The sequence below is a fragment of the Pristis pectinata genome, chromosome 1, assembly GCF_009764475.1.
Source record: "Pristis pectinata isolate sPriPec2 chromosome 1, sPriPec2.1.pri, whole genome shotgun sequence".
Taxonomy (NCBI): Eukaryota; Metazoa; Chordata; class Chondrichthyes; order Rhinopristiformes; family Pristidae; genus Pristis; species Pristis pectinata.
In genome coordinates, this window is record NC_067405.1 from 48773102 (window position 1) to 48798143 (window position 25042).

Here is a 25042-nt window from a genome sequence, read left to right on the forward strand (position 1 = left end):
TTAATATTCACAGAATTCATTCAAAAATTTACAATAATTTTACCATGAAAAGTAAATACCCTGAATCTGAAATCAATAATTTCTGGGCAAATTTTTCTATTCGTAATTTCCTACTAACCCATTACAGCCAGTGTGGCGAAGCACTTCGCTGTTCCCGCATCATTTTTTGCCTGACAAGTATAATTTCCACTGTGATTTTCTTCAGCTTTAATGATGTGTAATGTGGCAGTATTGTTTTCAAAGGAAATCTTAATATTATCATTCTCTTTGATACGTTTGTCATCTTTTCTCCAGCTTGTAATGATAGGGACTGAGCCTCTTACAAGACATTGAAATACAGCAGAATTTCCAGAAAATACCGTTGCATTTTCTATTGTTTGTATGAAGGCTGGTCGCTCTGGTTTGAAGTAAAGAGAATATACCAGGTTACAACTTACAGTTACACAACCAACATTTAATAATTAAAAATATTCTGCTTTAAAACATCCAATATTACATAATTCCATGATAATGAAACAAATAACACACAGCATCCAGATAAGATTACTTATTTGAATTAGAATTTAACTGACCTTTCAAATTGACTGTAGAACTGCAGGAACAGCTTCCCACATCGTTCTTTACCATGCACTTGTATTCACCAACATCTGAGCTATCAGACGTTAGAATGCAAAGACTGACTAAAAAGTTGTCAGAAATCATTTTGTATTTTTTACTTCGTCGTATTTGTTTATTATCCTTATACCACAAAACTTCAAAGGGAGCTGTTCCAGCCACCTCACATTCAAGAGTAACATCACTGGCTTTAACTACCTCAATCGGTTCAAATTCCTTTGTGAATGTGGGAGGTTCTGAAGAGTAAACATGATATCATGATTTACAAATCACAGGCCACTAAATTCAGGTTTGCACAATGTCTCTCATAGAAAGCCACTCTCAGCAAAAATCTTCACTTTATCAGCAGGAAGCGTCAATAATTGCAAATTGAGACCCTAAGATATATAAATGACCCAAATAGCAGTTTAAAGATCCCCCAAGCAGCATGCCCACTGCAACTGCACATGGATAAATTCCATAATTTAATCCTGGTATGTGTGAGGTTATACACTTTGGGAGGACTAATAAAGGTAGGACACTCACAATGAACAGTAGGGGCTTAAGGAGTATTGAAAATGGAGAGATGTCAATGTACAAATCTAAGGATCCTGACATGGCAGCACATGTGGATAAGCTGGTGAAGAAGGCATATAAGATATTTACTTTCATTAGCCAAGGCATGCAATATAAGAGCATGGAGATTATGATAGAACTTCATAAACTATTCGTTAGTCCACAGCTGGAGTACTATGTACCGCTCTGGTTGCTCTACTATCCAAAGGACGTGGTTGTACTGGAACTGATGCAGAGCAGGTTCACCAGGATGTTGTTCGGATGGAGTATATCAGTTGAGAGGAAAGATTGGATAGGCTGGGTTTGTTTTCCTTGGAGGCTGAGGGGAGGGCCTGATAAAGGTATACAAAGTTATGACAGGCATTGATAGTGGTGGATTGTAGGAAACTTTTCTCGTAGCAGAGGTATCTAAAACTAGAGAGAACAGGTTTAGGGTAAGGGATAAGACATTTACAGAGGATCTGAGGAAGGACTTTTTCATCCAGTGAGAGTGGATGGAATCTGGAACACACTGGCTAAGTGGGTAATGGAGGCAGATACTCTCACTGTGATAAGTATCAAGAAAGCTAAGGACCAACTGCTGTTAAATGGGATTAGTAGAGATAGATGCGTGATGCTTGACATGGTCATGACAGGCTGATGGGCCTGCTTTGTGCTTCATGGTTCTATGACTCATACTGGGACCATAAGAAGAAGGGGAACTCCTGGCCTCGTAAAGAAACTTTGGGCTTCAAGATCTTTGGATATGATACTCATAGCTATCAAAATATGCCAAGGCCTCCAACAAGGAAGTCTGGTCTGCTTCAGCAGCACCCTAATGAAAAGTCAAATCATTGAAAAATGTTTTATTTTATGGACCAGTCGGAATCAGAAGGCAAGTGGCAATTAGATGGTAAATATATTGGCCAATTAAAAATGTACAAGAATCAGCTCCTTATGACAAGGCCCTCATTATTCCTTAATTAAGCATCAGTTGCAACATGACTGGATAAGCTGATGGACTAATGATGTAAAATGGAACAGAGAATTTTGCACACCTTTAACTGTAACTGTAATGTCACAAGCTTCACTGCCAGCTTCATTCTGGGCTTTACAGGTATAATTCCCACTGTCATCCAGGCCTACATCAGCAATCTCCAAGAATGCCACAGAATCAATAAATGACATTTTATATTTTTCATTGACACTAATTTCATGATGATTCTTGAACCAAGTCACTTTAATTTCTGGTGTGCCGGTTATTTTACACTCAAAACTTGCTGTCTCTCCTTGTTTAAATATTGCTGTTGGTTCTAACTTCATAATAAAATACGGAGGCTCTGTAGAAAACAACATTGTAAATTTAACTATACATACAGTACAAAAGTCCAAAATGATTCCATTCATTATAAAGAATGAGACACATGGAACATGCAAGAAGAACAAGGGAAGACAACACAGTGCACAAAATTAACATTAAGAATAACAGAGAAAATTATGTAGCAAATCAAAGAAAGACTCCTGCACACAAATGTAAATAGACGGCACTCTTAAAACCATTCCACAACAATTAAACAAATACAGATAAATTGCACACCTTTGATAAAGAGTCTTGCCACACAAGTGGCACTGCCAACTTTGTTGCTGACTTCACAAATATAGTCACCCGAATCAGAAACCTTGGCTGAAAACAACTCAAGTAAACTTGTTGAGCTTTCATTTAAAATGAAATAATCAGCTCCAGACATCAGTTCCCTGCCATCCTTCAGCCATTTTATAGTTAGTGGAGCAGTTCCTTTCACAACACTTCTAAACTGCACTGTTGAACCAGGTAAGCTTTCCTGTGCTACAGGTTTTTCTACAAAACTTGGCGGCTCTGAAAGTCAAGTGAAAAAAAAACATTGGATTCCAATCAGTACATTGTTTGCACTGCATCGTATGTCAAGAAAAATAAAATGTCAGAATTAAAATAAGAAATTACAATAAATTGCAATCAAATTTTAAGTTGCCTTGGGGTAAGATGCAAAAATCAAAAATTTAAGAAGAGTATAAATACAATAAAAATATAGAGTGAACTGAAAGCAAATTCAACTTTCAAACCTGTTACATTTAAGAAACCACTGCATTCATCACTTCCCACTGAATTGGTTGCCTTGCAAATATAAGTTCCACGATCTGGAATCTCTAGTTGATTCACTTCCAAAGTTGTTGTGTTATCTTGAGATAATATTTTGTATTTCTCACTAGTCGTTATTAATATGCCATCTTTACACCATGAGAAGCTCATTGGAAGAGAACCAGAAACTTTGCATTCCATCTGTATGGATGATCCTAAAACACTGTCCATTTTCCGTAATTTTCGTGTAAAAACTGGAGGAATTAGTTGATCTGTCCAAGATACCAAAAGCACAGCTGATCAACTCAAACAGCAAATGCCTTAAATGAATCAAATTCATTGTGCTTTTTGTTCCCAGCAAGAAATTTTGTGTTTTGTAGGATATACCTTCAGCGAATATTCAGAAGTACAATAAAAAGTCCTGAAATCACTGTTGTGCATTGTCCCACTATTGTGGAACGCAGAAATTGCAATCATCAGTGACCATCCGCATTGCTAACTGCTATGCAAGATTTTATTGCAGCTCCCACACGAGGAGTCAGCTCATTCCATCATAGCAACATTCTCCATGACAGCAAGGCTACAGTGATGTAATGGTATTATATGGGGGAGTGAAAATACTTACCTACTGAAAATCCTGAAAAAATTTGACAATTGGCTATGCCATATACATGGCTTACCAAGTGCCATCTGTTGTAGAACACTCTGAAATTTTCTGAATGATTCTTAAATACAGAAACAATCAGATATATTCAAAAACTATTAAAAAGCAATTCAAAGTTTTAAAACTATTAAATATTTTTAAATGTTTAAAAGTTTTTTTGTTTAAAGAATGAATATGCCTAAAATACTCAAAATTATTTTAACACATTCAAACAATTATCTAAAATTTAAACTAACTTTTACTGACCTTAGTCCTTGGGAATATTTTCCTTTCAATGAATTCAATAGAGAAACACTCTCTGTGTCTCCAGGCACCTGGTCCGGATATTCAACACTAAAGAATATGCCTAAATTGCTGACCCCGACATGAAGACTTACATGGGAAACTTTGTGTGGAAATCACAAAGTTGCTAATAGTTACACAGGAAAAAGTTGGCAATTACAAAGGGAATTGCCAGTATTTCCCTGCAGAATTAGGATATTATAAAAACCATGGGAAGCAATATACCAGCATCATTATGAAAACAAAATAGACTGCAGATGCTGGAATCTGGAGCATCCTTGTGTATTGCCTGCGAGTACCCAGTTAAGAAGCTCAGGCCTAATCAATGCTTGAGTGGAAGACCATCTGAAAATACAATAGCCTTGCTGCCTGGAGAAACACAAAACCAAATCAGCACATTGAATCTGGCAAGGATCTTAATCATATTATATATGCGAAAAAACCTACAGCCTTTATATTTGTTGATGGTCAACGTGAACACAATTTCATAATCAAATTCAAATTGCAAGTAAAACACTAACCTAATACTGTCAATAAAGCTTTACAGCTGCTGGTTCCAAACTGATTCTTGACTTCAAAAGTATATTCACCAGTGTCATCATTAGAAACAGAAGAAATCTTTAGGCTGGCCACATTACGCTCAAAGCTGATTCTGTGTTTTCTGCTGGACACCATTTCATTACCATCCTTAAAACATTTAACTATTAGTTCTGGTGTACCAGTTACAGTACATTCCAGGTTTGCTGTATTTCCTGCTGTCACTCTGAGTGACTGTGCTTGTTCTGTGATTTTTGCTGGTTCTATGAGGAAAAAGAAATCTCTTCAATACATTACTTGCATTAATCTCATTTTCCTTGATACATGGCAAAAAATCTGAATCCACTACTAGTTAAAATGGAGGCCAACCAATATCCCACTGACCTGCTACCAACAATGTGGCAAAGCACTTCTCAGTTCCTGCATCATTCTTGACCTGGCACGTATACTTTCCAGCATGATTTTCTCCAACAGCATTTATTTGAAGTGTAGCAATATTATTCTCAAAAGACAAAGCAATATTACCATCTTCTTGGATAACATCTTTATCTTTCATCCAAGTTACGTAAATAGGCTTTGAGCCTTTTACTTGACATTGGAATACAACTGAATTACCAGACATTATGGTTATATTTTCAATCTTCTTTATAAATCTTGGTGGTTCTGATTTAAAACAAATGGTTATACAAACATGAATTTTAATTTTAGCTTTTCATTATTGTGTTGAAATGTTTTAATCTAAAAGGTAGAATTGTATCATAAATAATTGAGCATTGTCTCAATTAGCAGAAGCCAAATATGTTCCCACAAACATGAGAACTGACCTTTCAAACTGACCGTAGAACTGCATGAACAACTTCCCACATCATTCTTTACAGTACACTTGTATTCGCCAACATCTGAGGTATCGGATGTTAAAATGCAAAGACCGGCTAACACATTGTCAAAGATCATTTTATACTTTTTGCTGCGTCGAATTTGTTTATTGTCCTTATACCACAAAACTTCAAATGGAGCTGTACCAGTCACCTCACATTCAAGAGTAATATCACTAGTTTTAATTATCTCAACAGGTTCAAGTTTCTTTGTAAATGAGGGAGGCTCTGAAGAGTAAAACATAACAATGTGGCTTAGAAAATGATCATATGTCAAAGAGTTCAATCTCTCTTTAAGGCACTGTTTTACACACCTTTAACCTGAATCACAAAGTTGCAACTGTTAACACCAGCATCATTCTGGGCTTCGCAGGAATAATCCCCACTATCTTCCACCTTTACATCAGCAATCTCAAGAACAGCCAACGAGTTTTGAAATGATATCCTATACTTGTCACTGGTTCTAATTTCTTGATTATTTCTATACCATGTTACTGTGATTTCAGGTGTACCAGTAATTTTGCACTCAAATCGTGCAAATTCTCCTTGTTTCAGTGCTGATGAAGATGGTGGCTTCGTAACAAAACTTGGAGGCTCTGAGAAATGAAATGTAGTAAACTTGAACATTGGAATTACAAAGTCAAATTAGACACATTAGACACAGTAAATAAAGTGGACAAAGGACAAGGAATCACCTAGTAAGAGTTACTCTTATACGAGTTTAAGAAAGCAAAGGAAGATTTTTTACAATGTTAAAAATGATACACAAAATTAAATTGCTATTGAGATTAACAAAAAATGCAAACCTTTGATGAATACATTTGCAGTACTAATAACGGAACCAGCTTCATTGGTGAGTTGACAGTCGTAAACACCAGCATCAGAAATTTTGGTTGAAATTATCTCAAGGAAGTGTGTTGTTTCTTCATTCCAAATGGAACATCTTGCGCCAGGTTTCAACTCCCTATTATCCTTCATCCACTTGACAAATAGTGGAAGAGTTCCTTTCACAATGCTTTTAAACTGTAGTGTAGAACCAAGCACAACCTCTTGGGACATTGGTTTTTCTATAAAGTTCGGTGGTTCTAAAAGTCATTTGAGAAAAAAAATTGTTTAGTGTTTTCAGCAGCGGTAAAAATACTGAAACTTCTAGAATTATTTGTACTACTCCAGCACTTTGTTACTGAAACAGATAATGTCAAAATATTTTATCAAGTTGAAATATGTATAGTTTATCTACATTGTTACAGAAAGTGAAGAAACAAACAATATTGGGTGAGATTTTGCTGATATGGTCCCCCCTCCTCCACCTAGGTTTCCCTGTACATCCATTGGCATGGTCTAGAGGATAGCCTGCAGTGATGCTTCAACAGGCAGTAAAGCCCAGTCTGCAGCTCTGCCAGTTGTAAAAGCTCTGAATGATTTTTAATAGGTTTTAGCTGTTTTTAGAAACATTTAAAAACTATTAGAACAAGTAAATTTTAAATATATATTAAAATTAAATGATTTGGCTGATAAATTAAAGGCATTAAGCTAAAATTAAATAATCAAGCAACTTAGCCCATTTGCCTTCTAATCCAAAGCCTTACAAAGCCCTTTGAAATTAATGGAGTTCAGACCTTATGTTCAATCCAACCTTGTATGGAGTCCAGAGTCAGAGTGAACATCACATTTGGACTTACCACCATTTAAACAGCTAAATGCCAGTGATTCTGGAACTTCTGCTATTAGCCAGCATGATTCAGCCCATTTTAACCAGAAAATCAGCATTGGATGCATTTTAAAATAGAAGAGGATTGAAAAAGTGTATCTTCAAACCTTTTACAGTTAGGAATCCACTGCATTTACTACTCCCAGCAGCATTTGTTGCCTTGCAAGAGTAATTTCCACCATCTGTGATTTCAAGTTCATTAATCTCCAAAAACGCAGTATTTTCTTCAAATGACATTTTGTATTTGTGATTCGCCATTATTTCTGTATCATCTTTATACCAAGAAATGTTGATTGGAAGTGAACCAGATACTTTGCACTCCATGTGCATCAAAGATCCCAATATATTATCCATTTTCTTTAAACTTTTTATGAAAGATGGAGCAATTATTCGATCTATACAACACAGAACAACAAAGAAAGCTTTTCAGCTGAAACATCCAGTGTAAGATTTTTACTCATCCTCCCCATCAGAAACATGATGGTAATGGAAATAAAATGTAAGAGGTAGAAGAGCTGCCATTTTCTACTTCTATTGCAAACTAGAAGATCTGTTTCTTAATGTAATGTAAATTCTGATCTTATGATATATTAGCACCTCAATATAATATTATGGACTATTCAGCAGGAGATGCAGTAAACATGCTCCATTCCATAACATCTGGATGATGAGGCATAATCATGAAAGTACTGACGATTCTGTTTATAACTGATTGCATATATTTAGAAGACAATGTAAGTTGAATATATAACTTTGGGTTCAGACCATTTAAAGTATAATCTTCTCAGTCTATGTTATAATTATATTATACCCTTTCAGCTACTGTTTTAATATGTACTATCAATGGTTTCTTTTCAACACATTAAAAAAAATCACCAACCTAGTACTGTCAATGAAGTTGTGCAGCTGCTGTGTCCAAACTCATTCTGTACTTCAAAAGCATATTCCCCACTATCATCCTTATCAACAGATTGTATCTTTAGGACTGCCACCTTATTCACAAATGTCACTTTATATTTTCTGCTGGACGTCAACTCATCTTGATTCTTGAACCATCTAACTTTCAGTTCTGGAGTACCAGCAACAACACATTCCAAGATTGCCATTGTTCCTGAAGTTACACTTAAGGGCTCTGGTTTCTCTATGATTTGTGCAGGTTCTGCAAGGAAAACCATACTTTCTCAAGTGATGAAGTTAAAAAAGTAATGTTTTACCTCTTACTACTTGACACATTACTAAAATTCACAAAGATCAAGTGTATTATACCAACCTGTTACTGACAAGGTTGCAAAACACTTGTCAGTTCCTGCATCATTCCCAGCTTGACATGTGTACTTCCCACTGTGATTTGATTCTACAGAAGCAATGTGCAGTACAGCAATACCATTCTCAAAAGATATCTTAATATTGTCATCTTCTCTGACGTCTTCTTTGTCCTTCATCCATGTGACAAATATGGGAGTTGAGCCTTCTATTTGGCTGTTAAAAGTGGCTGAATTTCCAGATAATGTTGTAACATTTTCAATCCTTTTCACAAAGGAAGGTGGTTCTGATTTAGGGTTAAGAATTGCATGAATTAGAGATAAGAATCAGACTCTCAGTAATTTTGTCATGCTACAGTCATGAAACCTAGTAAGAATGAAATCCAAAATGGGATTATTGAAAATATCAAAAAAAAAATGGCTGGCATTTGGTAACTGACCTTTTAATCTGACTACAGCTGCACAAGAACAACTTCCCACGTCATTTGTTACTTCACACTGGTATTCACCAGCATCTGAAATATCAACGTTCTGAATAAAAAGACTAGCTAAGGATTTTCCAGTCGTCATCTTGAATTTAATACTTGGTTGAATCTGCTTATTGTCCTTATACCAAGTGACATCAAATGGACCTGAACCAGCAATTTCGCATTCGAGACTGATGTCATTTCCTTTCACTACCTCAACAGGTTCCAGTTTCTTGCTAAAAGAAGGAGGTTCTTTAAAAAAAAGGAAGAAAAAGAATTAAGATACCCAAGCAGAAAAGAAATACCACTGGAAAGTAAGTTTTCAAAATTTCTTCATTAAAATCTATTAGAGTTTTTTGAAGAGGTAACCAAGAGGATTGATGAGGGCAGGGTGGTGGATATTGTCTATATTGACATTAGCAAGGCCTTTGACCAGGTCCCACATGGAAGGCTGGTGTGGAAGGTTAGATCACATGAGATCCAGGGAGAGCTAGCTAAGTGGATACATAATTGACTTGATGTTAGGAAGCAGAGGGTGATGGTAGAAAGTTGTTTCTCAAACTGAGGCCTGTGAGTAGTGGTGTGCCACAGGGATTTGTGCTGGGCCCATTGTTGTTCATCATTTATATAAATGATTTGGATGAGAATGTACAAGGCATGGCCAGTAAGTTTGCAGATGATATTAAAGTAGGTGGTATCATAGACAGTGAAGGTTATCAAAAATTACGAAGGGATCTTGATCAGCTAGGTAAGTGGGCCAAGGAATAGCAAATGGCGTTCAATCTAGGTAAGTGCAAGGTATTTTCGGAAGTCAAACCCCGGTAGGACTTTCACAGTGAATAGTAGGACCCTGAAAAGTGTTGTAGAGCAAAGGGACCTAGGAGTACAAGTACATTGCTCCCCGAAAGTGGCATCACAGGTAGACTGGATGGTGAAGAAAGCACTTCACATGCTGGCCTTCCTCAGTCAGGGCAGTTGAGACAGTAGTTGGGATGTTATTTTGCAATTGTACAAAACATTGGTGAGGCTGCACCTGCAGTATTGTGTACAGTTTTGATTATCCTGTTATAGGAAAGACATCACTAAGCTGTAAAGACTGCAAAGAAGATTTATGAGAATACTGCCAAGAATCAAGGGCCTGAGTTATAGGGAGAGATTGGCAGGGTAGGACCTTATTCCTTGGAGTGTATGAAACTGAGGGGATGACCTTATAGAATTGTATAAAATCATGAGCGGTGCAGACAGGGTGAATGCACACAATCTTTTTCCCAGTGAAAGTGAATGAAAAACTAGAGGGCATAGATTTAAGGTGAGAGGTGAAAGGTCTAAATGGGAACTGAGGGGCAACTTCTTCACACAGAGGGTGGTGTGTATATGGAACGAGCTGCCAGAGGAAGTGGTTGAGGCAGGTACAATAACAACACTTATAAGACACATGGACAGCTACATGGTTAGGAAAGGTTAAGAGGGATATGGGCATCTTGGTTGACGTGGACAAGTTGAGTCAAAGGGCCATTTTTCTTGCTATATTACTCTATAACTCTATTATATCTTTTGGTCACACACCTTTAACAGTAATTGTAACAATGCAGTTGTCAAAGCCAGCTTCATTCTCTGCTCTGCAAGTGTAATGTCCACTGTCTTCCACATTGACATTAATAAGTTCAAGGACTGATCTTGAATCAACAAATGACATCCTGAATTTGTCACTTGGGAGAATTTCACTTTCTTGCTTGTACCAGGTTACTTTGATCTCAGGTGTACCAGCTACAGTGCATTCAATAGATGTTGAACTTCCTTTTTTCAATAATGTTATACGGTCTGGCTTCTGAATGAAGTTTGGAGGCTCTATAAACCAAAATGTAATGAACTGAATGAGAAAAAAAATTCAAAAGATTTTACCTGACCTCAATGAATATGCTGGAAGAAAACTAATGACTAGCATGTTATCCAAGTCATTATTTATATATATATATTTATATATTTATATATTTATAGAGAGAGAGAGAAAGAGAGAGAGAGAGAGAGAGAGAGAGAAAATGTCATCTGTCATTAATCAATATTTTTAAGCAGCATGAAATGCAATTCACTAACACTTGTAAAGGTCCCTGAAAAATGACATATCACAAGCTATACCTGAAGAAAGTCATGTTCATTCAAATATGTGAATAGCATCTTTATAAAAAGATCAACAGCAAACTCCAAAATGTTTAAAATCAAAAAAACCCTAACTTAAGAACAAAAGGAGTCTTTTAGGTTACAATTCACAAATTAGCTGCTTGATCTATACAACTGTCTTCTTGTCTATTTATCAGCATATCCATTCATCTGTGCCTAATCTCTACCAATGATATGCACCACCTAACTTCACTTATCATGTTTTTCCCATTAGATTTTTTTTCATATTTTTATTATATCATGAGTTCCATAGTTGTAACAGTTTTTTCCATTGTAAATGTCATTCTGATACTCCAATCCATACACTGTGTTGCCACTGTTCTCTCAAAAAGCAACTTGAATTTGTATTTTGAAAATGTTCCTCATTAACTACAATTTCTATTATCTAAAATTAGGGATTAATCAAAATTTAGCACCAGAAGGTTTTTTTAAGCTGCTCTGTTTTGTTTGACAGTGTCACAGCTAAGCTTCCTAGAAAAATGGACCCGCAGGACCACAAAATTTTACCATGCCTAGAAGGGTTCAAGCACATGTGGTAGGCCAGATTGAGCATGATCTGCTGAAAGGAGTTGACATGGGTCCAAATTCCTCTGCTTAAATTCACAGTGTTGTAATGTTTAAAAGATAAGAGTGAAAAAACAAAGGAAAGAAACAGCAGCTGGCCCTCAAAAGCATGCAATGTTATAGGGACCATTTGGGAGACAGCCTAACACTGTGTGGCACCCCTGCAGTACAAGTTGGGCAAAACAGAAAACTTAAGTTGTGGCCTCACTACTAAGTCATGGCAATTCATGGACTGGCTCTCATGAGGTTTTCTTTTGTGATAATTCTACTGCCTTAAATTTAATGTTCTGTGAATAGTACTTCTTTGTTCATGCTGTATTGAATTGATCAGCATTGTGCAATACTCAAAAAAAGTTTTTTTTAATTATTGATGTAAAACTTATAAAAACAAATGACTAAGTTTCTAACTCAAGGATTTCACACCAAACCATCTTTGTGTTTATCTTTGTCAGCATAATTTCACAAGGTTTGTCTTTGATTTGATTGGAGTGCCCAATTACAAACATTTTTCTATCCCATAGTAATTATCCAGCAAGGGAATAGTTGTAAAAATAAGACATTCCTGATGTGTTTTCCACCGGCCTGCCTATAGAAAAAAGTTGAATAAAAATATGTAAATAAAACTGATTTTCCAGATTTCAAAGGTAGCAAACAAAGCACCTTAGTTTGGCCATCATGTCCCACAATATATGCAAATTGAATAGAAATTTAAAATCCCATACAAGAATTATGTGGTCATGTTACAAAAAGTTAAATCAATAAAAGACAGAAAAAGATAAATTTTTCATTGGTCTGATAAAAGTAAGACAAAGAAATTAGTATTCATGTTGAAGGAAGATTCGGGTTGAACAGAAAGACAGTACAAATAAGTAACAATTGAAAGAAAGCTATGAGAAAAGAAACCTTCAAATAAAGATTGTTTTCAAAACAAACTTAATCGAACAAAACCATTTACAACGCTACAATGAGTCATTAGAAATTCCACACCTTTGACATAAAGATGTGCCACACATGATTCAGTGCCAACTTCATTGCTGACTCGACAAGTATAGTCACCAGTATCAGAGACTTTTGCTGAATGGAGTTGTAGCATACTTGTTGAACCTTCCTTTGAAATGTAAAGTGAACTACTTGGCACCAACTCCTTTTTGTCCTTGAACCATTTGATGGTTGTTGGAGGAGTTCCACTAATAACACTCCTAAACTGTACTTTAGAACCAGGTACAACATCCTGGGACAAAGGCTTCACAGTAAAATATGGAGGTTCTGAAAATTCCAGAGGAAGACTAGTCATTATCACAAAGAAAATGAAATGAAAATTGATACAGTGCATTTTATGAAAATGAAATGTTAAAATAAGAGAGCACAAGTATAATACATGCATTCTCAACATGTTTGTTAATGCAGTAAATTAAAGACAAGTAATACTTTGGATAACTGAAGGATATTAGTCAATATAATTTTGAAGCAATTAAGAAATTGAATGCAACATTTCAAACCTTTCACAGTTAAGACACCAATACTCTGATCAGTTCCAGCAGCATTTGTTGCTTTGCAAGTGTAGGTTCCACCATCCGTCATCTCTAGTTGATGAATCTCCAATTGTGCAATGTTATCATGGTAAGAAAACTTGTGTTTTTCATTAGCTGTTAATTCCTCATTGTCCTTATACCAAAGCACACTCATCGGAAGAGAACCAGAGATTTTGCATTCCATCTTAACAAAAGAAGTTTTGATGCCATCCACATTTTTTAAGTTTCTTTTAAATGATGGTGGAACTATGCGATCTGTCCAACACATGGTGGGAAATCAAAGATTACTATTTCTTCCAAAATCTTTGCTGTTCCTTTTAAATATTTCAGTAATTGCAATGAAATTAAAGAGTAAAAATACCAACCCAATACTGTAATGGAAGCTTTGCAACTGCTGCGACCAACGTCATTCTCGATCTCACAGGTATATTCACCACTATCCTCTTTCTCGGTAAAAGGAATCTTTAAACTAGTAACCTTATTTGTAATGCTGATTTTGTATTTTCTCCCAGTAATCAACTCTGTGCCATTCTTAAACCATCTGGCTTTAATTTCTGGTGTTCCTGTAAAACTGCAGTCCAATGTTGCTGGCTCTCCTGCAGTTACACTAATAGAATCTGCTTTTTCTATAATAGCTGCAGGTTCTGTGACAATAAAATAAATAATATTAGAGGTCAAGAATATAAGAAACAATGGAAGACCATTTAAATCCATTAATTTTCCTTCCCTGAACCAAGCCATCGAATCTAAAACCAGACGTGGACAATCTCTATTTGTAAAGATTAAAGCATCTGTTCATGCGTCCCTCATGTTCAGGAGAACTGGTTAAACAAATGTTCATTCAATCCACCTATCAACTATTAGTGACTCAGTTTGTTTTAGACTTTCACACATTCTTTGCAAAAGTCAAAGGTCCAAAATACTCTGGAAGTCAGGTGCCAGCATATCTAACCTCCTTCTCAAGCTCTGGGCTCACTGTCAAGTTCAGTGGCAAAGCAATGACATGGAGAAATGGGAGTAGGTACTTTGCAACTGTCCTATAAATTCTTTGCTAGGGCTAGATGGTGTGCCAAGGAGACCCCATTTCTTTAAGAAAATTAATAAAGGGAAATCTTTGAATTATTTTACTTTATTTTAATGTTTTTAAGTACTCTACATGAATTTTAATTTTTAAAGTTATTAAATCTATTTGACTAATTTTTAAATGTCTCTTTCAATCAGAGATATACAGTTCAAAAGTCTTGGACCATAGCTAGCTGCCATGGGTTGTCAGGGTATTCAGACAGGGAGGGGTTGAACATTAAAATCAGTTGTTTTCCTCACCCTTTAAGATGCATTAATTTTGCAAAATAAATTGCTAAGAATACAAAGTAATATGGCATAGCTTTACAAAGGAGCAACTGGTACTTTCTGAACATCGTCCAGTGGTCGAATTCAAATAATCATTAAATTTAAGGATGGAGGGAGCAACATGGAAAGAAATAGAATGAATTGAGGACAAATTAAATAAGTAAAAAAGAAGAGATTGAAAAAAGACTGGATTAATAGAGTGATTGAAAAAATAAACAGTAAGCAACAGAAAGGAAACAAAAAGTGTTTGAAAATTTCTGAGCAATTTATCGCCTGCGTGTAATTTGATAGTTTCAATTGAACAAACAAAAATCTCTTTCTGAGCCAACAAGATTGAATTTTATGTAACTACCATAAATCACACAATTTCAAATGCCCTTACAACATGGAACACTAGTCCAAATGTCTGTAGTAAGATTATTTCATATGCATGGATCAATCCATCAGTTTCCTTACATGCATGGAGAATGAAGATAAGTTTCCACTTTTGCGAGGCTGGTGCAAATAATCCAGCAATTTGTGGCTTTAACAACTAATGCTGTATCATTGCCCTGCCACAAAGCCCAGAAGTTTTATGCACCAAAAACGGTAGACACTAAAAATTCAAAACTTGAGCCCTAAATTTAAGTTTAAGACTTTCTTTATCATATAACCATTCCAGAAAAAATATTATCTTTTATTTACATTATCTTAAAACATCCTTCCAAAAATTAAAGTAACTCAAAACATCTAAAGCTATTAACTTTTAGAAATAACTGAACGCTTAACATATATGATAGCAATCTTTAAACCAACCTTTCACAGTTAAATTTGCAACACATTTTGTGATTCCCGCATCATTCTTTGCCTCACAAGCAAACTTCCCACCATGATGTTTTTCAGCAGAAGCAATATGCAGCGTTGCTGTATCTTCTTCAAAAGATATTTTAGTATTAGCATCTTCAGTAATATCATCTTTATCTTTTTGCCAGGTTATGGAAATCGGGCTTGAACCTTTCACAGTACATTGAAACATAGCAGACGTTCCCAAAAGCACTGTAATATTTTCAATCTTCTTGAAAAATGATGGTGGTTCTGTTTTTAAAACAGGACTCTCTAATTAGTCAATGCAAAGTCAACTTTTAATTAGGAAAAACAAAATTAGTTTTATTGTAATATAATGGAAGATAAGCTCTTGCTAAGTCTTCACTAACCTTTCAAAGCCACTGCAGAACTGCATGAACAACTTCCAACTTCATTTGATACCTTGCATTGATATTCACCAACATCCACAGCATCAAATTTAAGAATATGTAAACGAACAAAAGAGTTTTGACAGATTGCCTTGTACTTTTTACTAGGCCTAATTTGCTTATTATCCTTATACCAAGAAACTTCAAAGGGGGCTGTACCAGCCACTTCACATTCAAGAACAATGTCAGAGGCTTTAATCACCTCAAGAGATTCAAGTCTTTTACTGAATGATGGAGGATCTGCAAAAGAATAAATAATACATTCAATCTAACAATGTCGTTTGACATCTAGATCCAAGCATAAGATCCACAAATATCTTGTGAATGTAGCCAAAGTCATAAAATTATGAGACATCTTCACAGACCTTTAACTGTTACAGTAACACTGCAACTCTCACTACCAACTTCATTCTTAGCTTCACAAGTGTATTCGCCACTGTCTTCCACAACACCATCAAGAATTTCAAGAACTGACACATTGTTAACAAATGAGATTTGGTATTTGTCACTGGGATGAACCTGCTTGTCTTTCCTATACCACGTAACTTTAATTTCAGGTGTGCCAGTCACTTCACATTCAAATCGAGCCGAGTCACCACTTTTCAATAATTTTGATGGCTCTAGCTTCCGGGAAAATGTTGGCGGTTCTATAAAAATCAAGATGTTATGAAGAATATATTTAAAAGATTTTCATAAAAACTAACAAAAAAGCAAGAAAAAGCATCTATTACACTTTGGAACAATTAAAACTTCAACTCCTATTATTAAGAACATAGCTAAGAATATTAGAGATATTTTAATAAAAAGAACATAAAATAATTGGATACTGAATAAAATTAAGCAGAATAGATAAAAATTAAAAAAAATCACCTTTAACAAAAAGGTTTGTTGCACAGGAAATTGTTCCAGCTTCATTGCTGATTTCACAAATGTAATCAGCCATATCAGATGGTTTCACCGAAAAAAGCTCAAGATAAGTTGTAGAAATATCCTTCATAATGAAGCAGCTGCCACCAGTCACAAGTTCTGTGTTACCCTTGAACCATTTCATTGACATTGGAGGTGTTCCATTTACAACAGCCTTAAACTTCACAGTTGTACCCGGCAGAACTTTCTCTGATGCAGGTTTCACTATAAAGCTTGGAGGCTCTAAAAGACATTTAAAAAAAAGCACAATAATTCATAAAAATTAAACATATCAAGCAAGTAAGTTTCCTCCCTCTTTTCTTTTCTCCCTTCTTTGAAGATGTGACACAAGTTGAAGTACACTGTCATTGCTCCAGAAGTCTGCTGGTACTTCAACTATTTGGGATCAGATAACTGAATACACTCTAACATTGAAAGGGCATATCCCATAGGTTTCCCTAATGGATCAGCAAGTTTATCTGCCAAGTAGTTAACCAGAACATACAAGGATCAATTGCTAATATGTGCTTAGTAAGCTGATCTCCAGAGGGTGACTGTGGCATCATTATAATCAAGCAGTGAGGTTTGAGTGGAAAGAAAATTACAAAGGATGCTTATTCCCAATATTTGACTTGAATATTATACATGTTGATATTGAATAAAGAGAGGAAACAACTCTGCAAGGATGACTCCTGCAGTTGAATATCCTACTAATTTTCTCTATCAAGCTTCACATGAGAATTATGGACAATTGGATAGAGAACCAAAAGGTGACAAAAATTTCCTTGGCAGAGAAACAGCAACAGATGTCAGGAAAGCAAAAATGGCCCAAAATATTGCCAAATTGCAACATATTTATCAATGAATATGTACTTTAAATAAAAACAGTCTTGCAAAATGAACAATAGCTACATTAGTAAAAAGACAAATGGCAAAATTAAGTTACTTATTCAAACCTTTCACGTTTAAGACTCCACTGCATTCATCACTTCCTGCAGAGTTTGTAGCTTTACAGGAGTAAGTTCCACCATCCGTAATTTCTAATTGTTTAATCGTCAAAGCAGCGGTGTTGTCTTGACATGATATTGTGTACTTATCACTGGCTGATAACTCTTTGTCATCTTTATACCAAGAAATCCCAACTGGGATAGAACCAGAGAATTTGCAATCCATTTGAAAGGTCGCACCCAAGATGCTGGTCATTTTCCTCAATTTTTTAGTGAAGGTTGGAGCAATCATACGATCTGTCCGAGGCAGAGCAACAAATCAATGATATTACCTGAATCAATTTAAAATATGCTTAAATTATTGCAAGAAAAGGAATTATAAATTATATACTAACCTAATACTGTAATAGAAGTTTTGCAACTGCAACTCCCCACATCATTTTTGACCTCAAAAGTATATTCACCACTATCCTCATTTTCTGCAGAAATAATCTTTAGGCTGGCAATTTTATTTAATAAACTTGTTCTATATTTTCTACTGGATATTAGCTCCCTTCCATTCTTGAACCATTTAATTTTGAGTTCTGGTGTGCCGGCTATTACGAACTCCAAAGTTGCTGGGTCTCCAGCAGTCACACTAATTGGCTCCGCTTTCTCTACGATATTTGCTGGCTCTGTGGTGAAATGAAATGGTTAACATTAACAAAGCTTAGCAATACAAATTGAGTTGTTTCGTAAACCAGACCAATACATTGTCAAACTGACCTTTCACAATTAATGTTGCTAGACACTTTTGACTTCCTGCTTCATTTTCTGCATGACAAGTGTATCTGCCACTGCTGTTCATTTCAACAGCAGCAATGTGAAGAGTACCAATATTATTCTCAAAAGTCATTTTGACATTATTACTTTCTGTGATAAGATCTTTATCTTTCATCCAAGTTAAAGTGATTGGCAGTGAGCCTTTCATGCTGCATTGAAACACTGCTGAGCTTCCCAAAATTGCTGTTGCATTTTCAATTTTCTTCACAAATGATGGAGGTTCTAATTTAAAAGGAAGGTACAAATATCGGGTTATACATTATATGGTCCATCTGTTAAACCTTTACATTATTGTGACATATTTATCTCAATTTCCATAAAGAATACTGACCTTTCATCTTCACTGTTGCACCACAGAGGCACTTTCCTACTTCATTAGACACTGTGCATTGATAATCACCAACATCTGAGAACTCAAAAAGGCTAATGTGGAGATAAGCACGCATATTTTGGAAAATCATCTTGTACTTCTTACTAGATCGGATCTGCTTTCTGTCTTTGTGCCAAACAACTTCAAATGGAGTTGTACCAGTCAGCTCACATTCAAGAGTACAATTGAATCCTTTTACCACTTCAGTGGGATCAAATGTTTTGATAAAAGAGGGAGGTTCTAAAAAGGAATGCACAAAAATTCTATTTCAAACTACCTGCTTTTCAAAAAGATAAAAGAAACAAGCAATATGGATTTTTCAACAGCAGCAATGTGAAGAGTACTAATATCAACATTGTACAAACCTTTGACTGTAATGATAGAGCTGCAGCTATCTGTACCAGCTTCATTTTGTGCTTCACATACATAATCCCCACTATCTTCTACATTTAGATCAATAATCTCAAGATCAGATGAAGAATCACTAAATGATATCTTGTATTTCTCTGAGGAATTGAGAATCTTATTGTCTTTGTACCAGGTAACACTAATTTCAGGTGACCCTTTCACTTGGCAATTCAAGTGTGCTGAATCACCTTTTTTCAACAGCAGTGATGGTTCTGGCTTTCTGATGAACGAAGGCGGTTCTGAAGATAAGTTTAAAGAAAAATATTAAGAGATGCCAAAGTAAAAACATTTACAGAAAGAGAACTAATATCACCAAGACAATTGTTAAAGAAAAGTTGCAACACATAAGATATTACTCCTTGCTGGTAATTTGAGAAAAAATTAAATTCTTGCTTTTCAAATTTCCTCAACAACAAATCAACAGATAATAAATTAAATTATTAAAGGGTCAAAGCTATAAAGCAGCAATTATATTTTGGGGGCTGATAACATTTGTTTTCATATTATCATGTCATCAATAGAACCCTTGATTTAGTAACTGTATCTCATTTCAAATTATTAGTTTTTCTATGTGAAATGTTTTCTGTTACAATATTGAAACAAAGAGGTAAGCAAAAAATAAACACAACAAATCTGCTTGCCTATCACCATCAGATGAAAGTAAGATTTTCATAAAGGTTATGTGAATCTGAATCCAAATGAAAAGAACGAAACTAAATTCATAGCTGCTAGATAATTTTGCAGTCAGCTTATAAAAGCAACTGCCTAATATAGTAGATTCAATTACTATACATTTGTTCACTAGGTTGATTCCTGGGATGGGGTTATTGTCTTATGAGGAGAGATTAGCAATCTGGGCCTGTACCCTGCAGTTTAGAAAAATAAATAATCTCATTGAAAATACAAACTTCTTACAGGATTTGATACGATTGATATCAGCATGATATGTCCCCTGGTTTGGGTATCTAGAAACAAGGGTCACAGTAAAGAGATCTGAGAAGAGAACAGATGTCTTCACCCAGAGCACCTAGGATTCTCCACTCAAGAGAGCTATGAAGGCTCAATTCATAAGTATATTCAGGACAGAGGTAAATAAATGTTTAGATATCAAAATAATTAATAGATACAGGATTAGTACAGGAAAGCAGGGCTGAGGTAAAAGATCAGCCTTTATCATATTGAATGGTTGAGTAGGTCCAAATCTTTCCATTTCTTATATTCTTATTACTAGCATCCTCTTTCCTCAATATCTCTAATCATGTAATAAAGAGGTCAATGTTACTTCTAGATGAATTTCTATAACACATGTCAAAATGGAAAAAGAGTGCCTAAAAACATATATGAAGAGTTTGCATAAAAGATGAAACATCAACCTATATATATCATGTGCCTTTAACATAGTAAAATGTCCAAGGCCTTTCACAGGACAATTATTAAACAACAATTTGAAACAAACCACAAAAGGAGATATTAGGCTGATTACAGACAGCTTGGTCAAAAATATGAGTTTTAACAAGTCTCCATAAAGAGGAAAGAAAGGAAGAGAGGCAAAGAGATTTAAGGACAATTCCAGAGCTTGATAGTATAGGCATGACCCCCTAAGGTGAAGTGATTAAAATTAGGAATGCTTAACAGGTCAAAATTGAAGCTGCAAAATTATCTCAGAGGCTTGCTGAGCTCAGGGAGATAGAAGGTGTGATCAAGGGATCTGAAGTAAGATTGACAATTTCAAAATTGAAGTGTTGCTTAACCAGAAACAAGTGAGCAAAAGAGCGATAGGTGAAGGGACTGAGTGGAACTTAGCATACTGTCAAGTGTTTTGGATGACCTCAAGTTTATGGAGGGAAATACCAAGGAGTCTGGTAGGAGTCCTTTGTAAGAGTCAGGCCCAGAAGTAACAAACACAAGATGAGATACAGTTACAAAAGAATCAGATACTTCAGAAAACCTACTTTAATTATGATGTGCCAATTAAATCACTGTATCAGAAGTATGATTGAATAAATGTAAAATACAGAAACTAAGATTAAAATATTTATAAGGGCAGCACAGTAACACAGCAGTTAATGCTGCTGCCTCACAGCTCCATTGACCCAGGTTCCATCCTGACATCCACTACAGTCTATTTTGAGTTTGCTTTCTGTGACAGCGTGGGTTTGCTCCAGGTGTTCCAGTTTCCTCCCAGAAATCCCGAAGTATGCTGGTTTATAGATTATTTGGCTACATTAAATTACTCCAACTATGGGTAAATGTTAGAAGATTCAGGGGGAGTTGATGGGCATATAAGAGTGGGTTACAGGGAACCAAAATGTGGAAATTAATCGATGAGATTGCTCCAAAAGCCCATATGGGCCAAATGGCCTGCCTTTACATCATAAGAAAATATTTAAAAATATAAATAACGTAGCAAGAAATATTGGCTATAATGGAACTTTTAAAAATTATTTATAGTTTTATACAGAGTAGCCATAAAGTACTGCTTAAAAACAGTTTGAGATTTACAACACTCCTTACCTTTAACTGTTAATAGCGCTGAGCAGGAATCACTTCCAGCTTCATTAGAAGCTGTACATACATAATGCCCGGCATCTTTCAGCTTAGCTTTCAGGACTTCCAAAACAGCTATTTTGTCTTCAAATGTAATTTTATAATATTTACTGGAATGAAGTTCTAATCCATCTTTTTTCCATGAAATTGTCACTGCTGTGTCTTCATCTACTTGACATTCAAGGTGTGCACTACTGTTAATTATAGTCTGAGTAGATTCAAGGCTCCTAGTGAAATGTGGTTTGTCAAGGACGATTAGATCAGCATGGCAGATATCAGTGCCACAGTTATTGGTCACTTTGCAAGAATAGGTTCCTTTGTTCTGTACATTCAAGTTATTAAATTCTAAAGCACGTTTGTTGCCTTTGGTTGATACTTTATAGTTCTCTTCATCTGTGATATCAATACCATTCTTCTGCCAAACTGTATGGATCACAGGTGATCCAGACACTGTGCACTCAAGTTTTGTAGTTTTACCTACAAATGTTGTGACTGATTCCAGTCTGGTTACAAAGCTTGGTGGGGTAAGTTCTGCAAAATAAACATCTGGGTTAAGTATTTTCATTTACTGAAGGAATTAAACCTTAAGATAATAATCAAGAACTGGTACATTATCCCAATTTCCTTAAAAGAGAAAGAAAACTGCTGATAGTGATGATATTCTAATGTATTTGTTAAATCATTTACAGAAATTACCAAATAAAAAAATATTTTTTCAAACAATTTTATCTAGATATCAAAATTGCTTTGAATGCCATAGCTCTGTATTGTATTATTGTGAGATAATTGAAAGAAGACATGAAGTCAATGTTTTTGTTATATAAAGTTGAAATGATAGAAATGGAAGGAAGACATTTTCCTCTGGTTTAATTTTAAGTCCACACAATTTTGGAAAGTAAAATTATTCCACTAATTAGAAAAATACAGAGATCTTCTAACGTATGAATAAATGTACAAACATACAAATTAGGAGCAGGAGTTGGCCACTCAACCCCTTGAGTGTGCTCCATAATTCAATAAGATAATGGTCAATCTGACTGTAATCTCACTTTTACATCTACTTCTAATAAAAATACTCAAAGGCTCTGCTTCCACCTCCCTTTGAGGAAGAGAATTCCAGAGACTCACAACCCACTGAGAGGAAAGAAATTCACTTCACCTCTGTCTTTATGGGCAACTCCTTGTTTTTAAACAGTAACAGCTAGTTCTAGAGTCTCCCACAAGAGGCAATTTCCTCTCAGCAATCATACTTTGAAGACCCCTTAGAATCTTATACATTTCAATCATTCCCTCTCACTCTTCTGAACTCCAGTGAATATGAGCCTAGCCTGCTCCAACCTTTTTCCTTGTAAAACAACCTGAGAATTCCAGGTATTAGTCTCGTAAATCTTTCCTTAATTGATTCCAATATATTAGCACCCTTCCTTTTTTTAAGGAGACCAATAATGAATATAGTACTCCAGCTGAGATCTTACCAATGCCTCATAGAACCAAAGCAAAATCTTTCTACTTTTATATTCAATTCACCTAGCAATAAACAATAACATTGCATTCTCTTTCCTGCTTGTAATACCTGTATTCTAGCCTTTTGTGAGTCATGCATTAGGAAACTGAGATCCCTCTGCATTTCAGAGCTTTGTAATCCCTCACCACTTAGATAATATACTTACATTTTTTATTTTTTCTGCCAAAGTAGAAAATTCCACATTTTCCCACAATATACTCCATTTGCCAGATCTTTGCACACTTGCTTAATCTATCTATAATCCCTTTGTAGATTCCTTTTGTCTCCTTCACTATTTACTGTCCCATCTATCTTTGTGCCATCAGCAAATTTAGCAACCATACTTTTGTTGCCTCCATCCAGATCACTGCTTAAATTATGAAACAATCATTCTGGTTACATGAAATGTAGAGTTAAAACTATGCAAACCTTTTAAGACCAAGTCAAGTTGAAAATTAAATGTTAAAGTGAAACATAACAATCAAAGCATAATCTACTTACCAGTCACAATCAGTTTAGCTGTGCTGCTTACACTGCCACTCTGGTTTGATGCTCTGCAAGTATATTCTCCACAGTCAATTAGCTGTGGCTTCAAAAGTTTCAAGATGGAAATATATTTCTTGTTCACAATGTTGTATTTTTCACTATCACGAAGTTCAGCTCTGGCTCGGAACCACTGGAATCTCACATCGGGTATAGGTTCGACCTCACATTCAAACTGAGTAGCCTGTCCAACTATCACCTCCTGTGATTCAATCTTCCTTTTGAAAGCTGGAGGCACTGTAGATATAAATTTGAAACAAAATGTAAGAAGATTGCAACAACAAACTCTAATTCTTTCACCATAGAGTTTAGAAGTGGCCCATTGAAACTCAAAAATGAAGGAAGAAAGGGTGGCAGAAACTAACAATCCATGGAGTGACTGTGGAGAAGAAATGATGGTTAAAAGATGTTAGCTGACCAGTGGCTGTGCTCAATGTAGTAAATTATAACATTTCAATGCATGAAATTCAACATTTATTGACATATGTGAAGTGCATAAAAGCATGCAAGCAATTGATACAAAATGAAATGCTTTTTTCCTGCAATAAAGTAGATGACAAAATGTGATATTAGGAGGAAAAAAAACAATATTCAGTTGTCTTCTCGTTATGAAATAGTGATGGTGATGATAAATATCTAGCAACTCCTCAAAAGTGGATATGGGGATGAAAGCAATATTGTGTTAGTAAAAATCTAAAAAGGTGGTTGATGTTAATCAATTGTTAATATCAAAATAAAGGGGGGCAAAACTGAATAATATATTCATAGTAAGTTTTTTAAACATAGAATTAACTTTAAGTACTCCTTGTTATTGGCAGTGAAAGCATATGAAGATCACATAAATAAGAACTAGTTTCACATTAAGTCTTTTAAAATAATGCTATCATGATTTAACATTTGTAATGCATATTTTGTGAAATAGACAGATGTGGTCTTAACAGGCTTTGACGGCATTGTATACAGATACTAAATAGGTAACACAATTACTTTTTTACCATTAAAATATGATGGGAAAAAGGAAGGGAAAGGGAAGAACAAAGTAGGAAAGATTGAGTCATGTTAATTTATTAGCATAA

At 35.3% G+C, this 25042-nt stretch overlaps 1 protein-coding gene across 1 annotated transcript in view; it reads right to left on the bottom strand.

The window, feature by feature from the left end:
* ttn.1 (titin, tandem duplicate 1) overlaps positions 1–25042 on the bottom strand; it is a 337974-nt gene that overhangs the window by 241137 nt on the left and 71795 nt on the right. Inside the window, 23 exon segments of the mRNA XM_052029783.1 lie at positions 119–397; positions 573–851; positions 2208–2489; positions 2747–3025; positions 3250–3537; positions 4733–5011; positions 5133–5411; positions 5573–5851; positions 5938–6219; positions 6430–6708; positions 7442–7729; positions 13703–13981; positions 15483–15761; positions 15881–16159; positions 16285–16566; positions 16790–17068; positions 17782–18069; positions 18168–18446; positions 18538–18816; positions 18926–19204; positions 19330–19611; positions 21887–22450; positions 23925–24203. Coding sequence (XP_051885743.1) covers positions 119–397; positions 573–851; positions 2208–2489; positions 2747–3025; positions 3250–3537; positions 4733–5011; positions 5133–5411; positions 5573–5851; positions 5938–6219; positions 6430–6708; positions 7442–7729; positions 13703–13981; positions 15483–15761; positions 15881–16159; positions 16285–16566; positions 16790–17068; positions 17782–18069; positions 18168–18446; positions 18538–18816; positions 18926–19204; positions 19330–19611; positions 21887–22450; positions 23925–24203 — 6741 coding nt within the window.